The following is a 10,587-nucleotide window of genomic DNA, read 5'->3' as shown; positions in this document are numbered from 1 at the left end:
GGGGCATCTTCCTGTCACACAAGACACTAGACGATAGCCTCTATTTTATCCACCCATCCTTATACAGTACGTAACATCCTTATCAATCCCCCCATCCTCCTAGATAACCGACCCCGGGTACTTAAAGCTCCTTTTCTTGTGAATGACTTGAGAGTCAAGCCTCACGTCCATGTCCACTTCTCCCGAAACGCCGCTGAACTTGCACTCAACGTATTCTATCTTAGTCCTACTCAACTTGAAACCTTTAGACTCAAGGGTCTGTCTCCAAACCTCCAACTTCTCATTAACACTGCCTCGCGTCTCATCGATCAGGACAATATCATCGGCGAATAACATACACCATGGCACATCCTCTTGAATATGGTGTGTCAGTGCGCCCATCACCAGTGCAAATAAGAATGGGTTGTGCGTTGATCCTTGATGTAAACTTGTAAAAACTGGAAAATGCTCCGAGACGCCCCCCCACTGTTCTAACCCGAGTCTTAGCTCCATCATACATGTCCTTAATCACCCTAATATAAGCAACTAGAACACTTTTCACCTTCAGGCATCTCCAAAGAACTTCCTTAGCGACCTTGTCATGTGCTTTTTCTAGGTCAATAAACACCATGTGCAAATCCTTCTTCCTATCCTTGTACAATTCAACCAACCTCTTTATACGATGGATAGCTTCCATAGTAGAACGACCAGGCATGAGTCCGAACTGGTTATCGGATATCAACACCGACCTCCTCATCTCACTTCCACAACTCTCTCCCAAACTTTAAAGGTATGACTTGGTAACTTGATACCCCTATAGTTGTTACAATTCTGGATATCGCCTTTGTTCGTGTACATCGGTATCATCGTACTCCACCTCCATTCTTTTGGCATCTTCTTCATCCTGAAAATAATATTAAACAGTCCAGTTAGCCACTCCAATCCTGCTCTCCTACCGACCTCCATAATTCTACCAGAATCTCGTCGGGCCCGGTCACTCTACCCCTGCGCATCTTATGCGTAGCCTCTACGACCTCCTCGACCTTAATGTGCCTACAATAGCTAAAATCTTGGTGACTCTTAGAGTGCTCCAATTCCCCTAGCACAATATCTCTATCACCTTCGTCATTCAGCAGTTCATGAAAGGAGGCCTGCCATCTCTGCTTAATCTAAGCATCTTCCATCAACACTCTACCTTCCTCATCCTTGATGCACCTCACTTGATCTAGACACGAGCCATCCTCTCTCTCACCTTGTCCATCCGTAATAACTTCTTGTTCCCGCATTTGTCCCCCAGCTCTTCGTACAGGTGACCAAATGTTGCAGTCTTAGCCTCCGTGACCGCTAACTTTGCCACCTTCCTAGTTATCTTATATCTTTCTCTGTTCATCCTCCTTTCCTCCTCATTTGTACTCTCCACTAACCTCCGATACGCCGCTTTCTTTTCTTCCACCTTTCCCTGGACCTCGGCGTTCCACCACCAGTCGCCCCTGTGACAGCCCAAGTAACCCTTCGAGACTCCTAACACCTCTCTCGCAGCCTCCCTTATACAGTTTGCCATTATTTTTTACATATCGCTCGCGTCCTCACTGCTCCTCTAGGCCCCCATAGCCAACAACCTCCTTCCAACTCCTGAGCTTTATCCTTTGTCAAGGTACTTCACCTAGACCTTGGATGGCCCCAAACCATGTTCTTCTTCCTCCTTATCATGATGTCGACGTCCATCACCAAGAGCCTATCACACACAATGACACCACGTTCTTCTCACTTGGGATAATCTTGCAATCCTTGCACTATCCTCTATCACACCTCCTTAGAAGTAGATAGTCAATCTGGGTCTTAGCCACCGAACTTTAAAAAGTAACCAATTGCTCTCCCCTCTTCGGAAAACTAGAGTTTGCAATCACCAACTCAAATTCCTTAGCGAAATCTAACAGAGAAGTGCCACCTCTGTTCCAATCCCCAAAGCCAAATCCGTCATGAACCTCGCCATAGCCACAAGCAAACGACTCGATATCTCCTCCTATAAATAACTTCTCCGTGGGTGGAATATCATGCACTACCTCATCCAAACCCTCTCAGAAATGCGTCTTAACCTCCTCATCCAAGCCCGCTTGAGGAGCGTAAGCGTTAATGACATTCAGAGTGTGCCCACCAACCTCTAACTTAATAGCCATTAATCTATCGCTCACCCGCCTAACTCTACCACCATCTCTCTAAGTTCCCTGTCCACCAAAATACCCACTCCGTTCTTACCCTTCGAGCCTCCAGAATACCACCTATCCGCATTCCTCGCCGTCGATCCTACCCACCCAATCTCCTGAACACATGCTATATTCAACTTTCTCTTCTGGATTATCTTCGCCAACTCAATAGACTTACCGTTAGCATCCCTATGTTCCAAGATTCAATTCTCAACTTATAATTGAGGGGTTGGTTTAGTTAAACAAATATTGGCCCTTAAATTTATAAGTGGACAAGTATAATTAAAATAAAATGGCAGTGGATAAAATGGAGAAATGTTATACATGGAGAGAGCCAAATGTGCAGCGTATCATATTGTACTTTATTATATTATACTGAGTTCAATAGACCCTTGTGGTCCGCGCTTCCCCGGATCCTGCGCATAACAAGAACTTAGTACACTAGGCTGCCATTTTTTTAGTGAATACAATTGTTTATATAGATTGTATTATTTATTGTGGTTTAATAACATATTTATTGTTTGATTTGACTATATCGTATTATATAATAAATGACAATTTAATGAAATTCCCTTAGCTATTATAAATATTAAAATTATCAACAATTATTCTAAAAATACTTTGAAACTTTGTTTTTTTATAAAAATTAGGAGAGATGTTTCTAAAAAAATTATGACTAAAGCTCACTTAAGCTTGAATTTGAAAATTCAAATTTTTAAAATTGACCTTTTTTCTGGGTATTGTTCGAATAGATCATGTACATCTTAAGGAAGCTGAATCGCAATTTGAGATAATTTGATGGAGATGTGACATGATTTTAATTGCAATTTGAGTCAAATTCGAAAATAGAAGATGAACATAAAAGAAGATGAGATGTGTATCCCATATGTATTCCGCGTGTATCATATTTGTGTTTCACCAATAAATTTTGGCTCCAAACCAGTATAAATTACTTCCAGACTTTCTCAAGTTTTCTATATTGCTTCATCTATGTGTTTTCAATGAATTCCAACCATACTTAATTTTAAAAAATCTTTTTTGCCTAGATTTATTGAATGTTGTATATCATTGATAAATTTTTTTTACCTATTTTTGATTGCATGACTTAATGGTAATTATTAATAAATAGTGTCTATTTTTGACTTATTATGCAATTGTCTTTTTTTGTTTGTTGTAAAGGTTAAATAAAAGGACCAAGGGTATCCTAAAGGACCAAGGGTGAAATAAGTAGTTCAACTTGAGCCTTTCACCGTTTTGAAATTTTTAAGAAGTGGCCAAACACACTTCTCTTGAAGTCACCTTTAAGCTGTGTATCTTGTAATACTTGTTTGAATTCTCAAATTTAGATATTAAACATATTACCATGATCTGCACATAAGAAGACCACCATCATCCAAATACGTTTTAAATCAATATCTTATGATGACAATATTCTTCACATATTCAAGAATGAATCGATTCTCTGGGTCTTGGGGTGGAGATATGCTTCGACATGGGTTCATTAAAATCAACTAACTTTGGCTCAATCTCTGTGCTTTTATTAAAATATTCACTTAACATGTTTACAGTTATTTTCTGTTGTATTATTCGTTTAAATGTACCATTGTATTTTGAAATATTTGACCGAATTATATAACAGTTGACAAGAAAATATCTTCTAGTGGAGACTCAGTCATCATATGATTATTATAGTTTCTTCTGATATATTGCTCCGTTAATAGCATTCCTCATATATGAACCTATGTAAATAATATTCTTGATTCTTTGCTTCCTTTCCTTTATTATATTCATGTAACCTTTGTATAAAAGGCTTCTATAATTAATAATAAAGCAAGGGTCTTTGCCTTTATTCATATATGTGTCGCACCTCCTTTTTGCCGCGCCCGCGGGGCGCGTGGGGAGTTTTCTCCAATTGAAGGACAGTCGAAACGGGATTTGTTTATTTGTTTTAGAGTCGCCACCTGGGAATTTTAAGGCGTCCCAAGTCACCAATTATAATCCCTGAATCGAGGAGAATATGACTCTGTTTATTATTCTGCGAACCAGAAATCCTGAGTAAGGAATTCTGTTAATCCGGAAGAAGGTGTTAGGCATTTCCGAATTCCGTGGTTCTAGCACGGTCGCTTAACTGTTTTTATTATTGGCTTAATTATCTTGATTTTATTAAATATATTTGATGTTACATGATTTTTGCTACCGCTTATACTTACTGTGATTGAGGACCCTTCTTTGAATCGAATTACGCGTACGTATATTCGTGTTTTAAAAAAAATTGCGGACTTGTGTCATGCGTACGTGTACACAATAACTTTTGATAATATATTTATTAAGCAATCATTTTCGAAATTGTGTCGAATCAAGAATATTTGTTTTTCTTGAATAGTGAACCGTACATCTCGGGTTTTTATGAAATTGATTTAACGCCTTTGGAAAAATCCTTTTATTAAATATTCGCTCGAAATTGCGCGTACGCATAATCCGAATTTTTGCTTTTTAAAAATATAATCAGGGTACGCGAACGTATCCCTAATTGCGCAACATTATGGTAATGATATTATGGAATTTCCACAAAATGTTTGTTATATCTTGAGAAATTTCCTTTTAAGACCTTTTAATTCTTGAAAAAGAATTCACAATTTATTAAATGTTTCCCATTGATTATAATTTCCGAATATAAATTATATTCATTCCAACTGTTCAAATTCAAAGGACATAATAAAAATATGATTAATACTATCTTTAAAACAAATATGACATATATATATATATATATATATGCCACAGAATAAATGGCATATGAAACTGAAAATGAATGATTCATAAAGGAAAGAAATATTTTCCGAGAATTTTCATTATTTACTTAATGCAAATTCTATTTCTAATTATCATTGATGTAAAGTGTGGCAATTTATGCTTGTACATCTCTTCTCATTCTCATATACTCGCTTTTAATCTAATAGGCCTAATTATTTGGTCACTTTGTTTTATGAAGGCAAATAGGCATCGAGTTTATAGGAAATGAGTTATTATACAAGTTACTTCAATAAAATTACCTTACATACAACCTAACTGTATTTCGTAAACATTCATAATGTTTTAATATCGTAACAAACTATATCGTATCACCTTTCACCAACGCTTATACACACATCTATTATCTTTATAAACATATACCATCAAGACCATCTAAACCTTATTTAACAATAAGAATTAATAGTGTAGTTTTCTTGATATTTCTACATTACTCTTTACTTAACTAACAACACCATAAAATTTAAAAAATGGCCTACTTTATGCCATTGTTCCCTATCTTGACAATCTTAATCACAACCATACTTTAATGAAAATTTAAAAAATTAACCTTGTTACAATACTTATATAGTCTTCAATAAAAGATATTTAATTTACAATCATTCTATCAACATATACTACTTATTTGATCCAGAAAATAAAACTGAGTTTTTTAATTAAAGAACTCATATGAATAAGGATAGTATTACAATTCAATCTTCATTTTTTCCGTCATACTGAATCTCTTTCCAACATAGAATTTAAAAGGATATGTACCTGGAAATGGAGGTAGAAGAAGCAAGTTTCAGCAGTTGCAGCAGTAACTAAATCAGCAAAATACCAGTATTCCCATAGATTTAAACAATAACAAGACCCAAAGAACCCAGATGCACAGTGACAACACTTGAGAAAATTTCCAGATTTCACCGAACAATATTCACAAGCAAACAACGGACAGATTCTAGAAAAGTAACATTTTTCAGATTTTCAGTTTCTTTCCTGTTTCGGACTTCTTGTTTCTGATTTTTCTGTTTCTGTTTTCTTTTCTTTCTATCTTCCTTTTCAAATTTCTGTTTCTACTTGACTTCCCTCTCTCAAATTTCCTAAAATTTTTCAATAAAGAACTCTTAAACTCTGTTTTTAAACTCTCTCTAAGCTCTCTTTTTCCTAAAAAAACTCTTCTTTTCCCTCTTAAAACTCCTTGAAAGAACTGATTCTCCTCAAATTCTCTAAGGTCTGCCCTAGTCTCTCTTAAGGTCTGCCCTTTTTAAGCTGTCCAGCTCCTGTATTTATACAGGGCTGGTTGCACCTTTTGTCATGGTGGCTGGACCCTTTATCCCTTTAAAAATTAGAAAGTTTCCATTGAAACTACTTTTTAATACTTTATGTGATCCTAACATGATTTTCAGCAGCCTCATTATTCCTTGTTCCCCCTTTATTACTTAAATATAGCCATTAACACTCCATTATCAGCCCACTATTATATCATATTTCCCTCACTGTTTTGTCCCAAAAATACCCCAGAAATCCTACTGTAATTCTGTTATTACTGCCTTTAAACTCAGAATTTCACAGTACAGATTTTACAATCTGTTTAAGCAGCTATAATCAATCCTAAAGTTTGGACTGAATTCTGATTAAAAAGGGTAGCTCCTAACACAATTACATTCAATCAAACATTGATAGAATCATACTAAATTCAGAAACAATCATCATAGCAACATATTACACTGAGTTCAGTAACTGAGCTTTAACTTTGAACAATAAATCAAACAAACACAGGATCATTGTCAATGCTGACAATGCCCCGAAACTTTAATGTTCAGACAATAACATATATACAACACTTATTTTGACAGATTCATATAAATGTAAATAAGGGTGATTTAACTGACGAGTATTAATTTAAACTGATTATCTACAACAATTGTCCATAATTGGTCTAAAACAATAGAAGCAGATTGTTTTTTTTATTAGCATTATCATAAGTGAGAATTCATAATATAACTAATCGACGAACTTAATCGAGTCGATTACTTACATTATGAACAATCACAACCAACTGAAACAGTTTCATATTTGACCATATAGACGGGCATGAGACAAAGGTGACAGAATTAATCAAATAAAATCATGAAAAATTAACAAGCTATTAAGACAAACAATAACACACGTAGAATACACAAAATAATAGAAAAAATACCTTTGAATCTTTTAATCCGACTCGAACTCAGCTTGGATTTGGATTTTTTGTTTGAAATCAAACAGACCTTAGTCGAAGTATTTTCCACTGAAAATACTTCGACTAAGGTCGATTGAACCTCAATCTTTACTTAATCTGAACAGAATCTAGAAGTTTAGTATTTTTAGGGTTCTTAAAAATTCGATTTGGGATTTAACCCTTTCTGGTCAGATTCGAGAAGAACCAAACATGACACAAGGGTGAGGGTAGCCTAGGGGTCATTTGGTGTTAGTTTGAAACGGATCTGAGTTTGTTCTTGTTTGGTCCGAATCTTCAAAAGAAGATTCGAGAAGTTCCGAACTGATTCGAACCAAACAAACGATAGATCCATACTCAGGGTGACTATGGGAAGCTATGGTGTTGATTTGGGACTATTAGGCTTAGATCTGAACTTGGCTCGAATCTTCAAATGAAGATTCGAGAACCTTCAGGGAGATTCGAACCAAGCAGATAACATATTTGGATAGAGGAGGTTCAGGGGGTTCTGGGGTGTCAAGATGGTGACCGGCGGCGTTGATGCCGCCGGGTTTTAGGCGAAGGGGAATAGGGGCGGCTAGGGTTAGGGGTCTGTTTGGAACGATGATGAACAGGAGCGGAGAGGGGGGTGTTTAGTTAGGGGGCCGGGGTAAGGGTTATGGTTTTATATAGGGGAATGCTGGGTGGATATTGACCGTTGGATCAAGGAGAATAGATGGCCAGGATTAATTCATTAAACCAAACGACGTCGTTTTGTTTAAAGTTGGGGTCGGACTGAATCGGGTCAATGGATCGGGTAAGGGTCTTGGGTTAGGGTGATGAGATCTTGGCCGTTGGTTGGATTTAATCCAACGGCCCTTGATGAGAGGTGACCAAACGACGTCGTTTGGTTCTGGCTTTGAATTGGACCGGACAGGCTGTTTGGATTGGGCTGACAGGGGGGTAAATTGATTTGGGCCTGGATTTTAATCCAGGTCCAATCTTTACAACTTGTATATTATATTTTTTTTTCAATTATTTCATTTTCTAATTTAAATTTCTAATTTTAATTATAAAACAAGTTTTACTTCACAAAAATATATTAATTATTTTATAACAATTATTTAACACATAGACAAAATATCAATCACACAGTGAAACATTTAAAATAGAACCAATGCATATTTTTGTGATTTTATTTAAATTATCTCTTAAATGCATAATTAAATCCTATATGCATGCAACATGTATTTTATTTTATTTTTTTCATTTTATTATGACAAAGTAAACATTTACAGACATAACACAAATATTTAACACCACGCAAAAAATTCAAAAATTACACAATAAAAGAAATTTATTTTATTTTTTGATTTATTTTTTGGAGTAGTTTTCGTTAAGGCAAAAATCACGTGCTCACAGCTGCCCCTCTTTGTGCGAAAACTCGAAGAGTTTTCGTTCAAAGATAAAGTGAGCGGATACAAGCGATTTTTGCCCATTTGAATACTCCGCGGGAAGCATTTTTTAGAAATATTTGACTGAACCTCTGCTTCAAAGGTTTCCTACATATCCTTGGCTATAAAGGAATCAGGTCAATGTAGTTCGGGAATTTTTTGGGTAGCTGGGACTACCGTGGGACTGTGATGTTACTACTGTTTCGTGCTGTTTTTACTGCTTGTTGACCTCCTTATTACACCTTACTTCCAAGGTAATACAAAAATTAAACTAGATTATGGTACAGGAATTATAAAAATCTTATCTAGATCATGCCCTTGCGTTTCTTGTTGTCTTGATATCTTGGTGACTCTTGGGCATTTGGCTTATTCCGTATTCCTTTTGGAACTCTTGTTGTTTCTTGCTAGGGATTCTGTTGGACTCCTCTGTTTTATTGATTCTAAGTGTGCTCCTTTTCCATATGAGCAGGCTTTTGATTTCAATATTTCAATTTCATTCCCTCGTTCTTCAGGTGGGTGCCTTGACTGTTTCTTTTCTTTCTTCATCCTCATTCTCCAGGTGGATGCCTGACTTTTCCAATTTTTCATCCTCATTCTCCAGGTGGACGCCTGACTTCTTCAATTGTCATCCTCATTCTCCAGGTGGACGCCTGACTTCTTTAATTCTCATCCTCATTCTCCAGGTGGACGCCTGACTTCTTCAATTTCTTTATCCTCATTCTCCAGGTGGACGCCTGACTTCTTTAATTCTCTGTCCTCATTCTCCAGGTGGACGCCTGACTTCTTCAATTTCTTCATCCTCATTCTCCAGGTGGACGCCTGACTTCTTTAATTCTCATCCTCATTCTCCAGGTGGACGCCTGACTTCTTCAATTCTCATCCTCATTTTCCAGGTGGACGCCTGACTTCTTCTTTTCTCATCCTCATTCTCCAGGTGGACGCCTGACTTCTTTAATTTCTTTATCCTCATTCTCCAGGTGGACGCCTGACTTCTTCTTTTCTCATCCTCATTCTCCAGGTGGACGCCTGACTTCTTTAATTTCTTTATCCTCATTCTCCAGGTGGACGCCTGACTTCTTTAATTTCTTTATCCTCATTCTCCAGGTGGACGCCTGACTTCTTTAATTCTTATCCTCATTCTCCAGGTGGACGCCTGGCTTCTTCAATTTCTCTGTCCTCATTCTCCAGGTGGACGCCTGACTTCTTAAATTTCTTTATCCTCATTCTCCAGGTGGACGCCTGACTTCTTTAATTCTTCACCCTCATTCTCCAGGTGGACGCCTCACTTCTTCTTTTCTTTATCCTCATTCTCCAGGTGGACGCCTGACTTCTTTAATTCTTTATCCTCATTCTCCAGGTAGACGCCTGACTTCTTCTTTTCTTTGTCCTCATTCTCCAGGTGGACGCCTGACTTCTTCTTCTTTTCTTTACCAGGTATTTCCTGACACAAATGTTGTATTTGCCCCTGTTTTAAATCAAAGAAAACTTCGTTAGTTTAAAGCAGGGTGGTTAACTGGGGTATTCTTGCCGATGGTGAGGCTTCTTTTCGTCTCTCTTTATTGTCTTGGAATGGTTGAAAAGACTGTTTTGTCCTTGTAATTGATCCTTGACTATAGGATTCCCCTCCGTATGTTTTACTTCAAACCCTTTTAACTGTAGTCATATGTCCCTTCTGACTTTGCTGATCCACTTTTGATTTCACCTTTCTTACACCCATATTCTTTATCTTCCACTTTTTGTGGCCGTATTTTGCATCATGTAACCTTGAATCTTGGTAGTATACCTTGACATTCCTTCTTATTTGTTTGGAATAAAACTTATTTCAAAGCTTTTAGAAAAATAAGATTATTAGTGACGAAACACGTTGATTTCGACAATTATAGAAAAAAAAAGAAAAATCCAATTTTGGATGACTGTTGGAGCAAGAATGAAAACTTATCTGATTGGAGTTACTAGTACCAAT

At 36.9% G+C, this 10,587-nt stretch overlaps 1 protein-coding gene across 1 annotated transcript; it reads right to left on the bottom strand.

Annotated features, from left to right (window-relative positions):
• Positions 1 to 802: 802 nt before the first annotated feature.
• LOC104219336 (uncharacterized) lies at positions 803 to 1,540 on the bottom strand. The gene is made up of 2 exons (XM_009770002.1): positions 1,232 to 1,540; positions 803 to 883 (listed from the first exon to the last, which is right to left on the bottom strand). Exons 1-2 carry the CDS (start codon positions 1,538 to 1,540, stop codon positions 803 to 805), a joined length of 390 nt encoding a protein of 129 aa, XP_009768304.1.
• Positions 1,541 to 10,587: the final 9,047 nt, after the last annotated feature.

Source organism: Nicotiana sylvestris, chromosome 6 (assembly GCF_000393655.2).
Source record: "Nicotiana sylvestris chromosome 6, ASM39365v2, whole genome shotgun sequence".
NCBI classification, from domain to species: Eukaryota; Viridiplantae; Streptophyta; class Magnoliopsida; order Solanales; family Solanaceae; genus Nicotiana; species Nicotiana sylvestris.
This window is presented reverse-complemented; position numbering and strand designations above follow the sequence as displayed.

Bases quoted from the DNA above. Each gene is read 5' to 3' on its own strand.
- LOC104219336 (XM_009770002.1), bottom strand. From the start codon at position 1,540: ATGGCAAACTGTATAAGGGAGGCTGCGAGAGAGGTGTTAGGAGTCTCG. The intron at 884-1,231 runs GTGAGAGAGAGG...TATTATTTTCAG, and splicing joins AGTTATTACGGATGGACAAG to GATGAAGAAGATGCCAAAAG.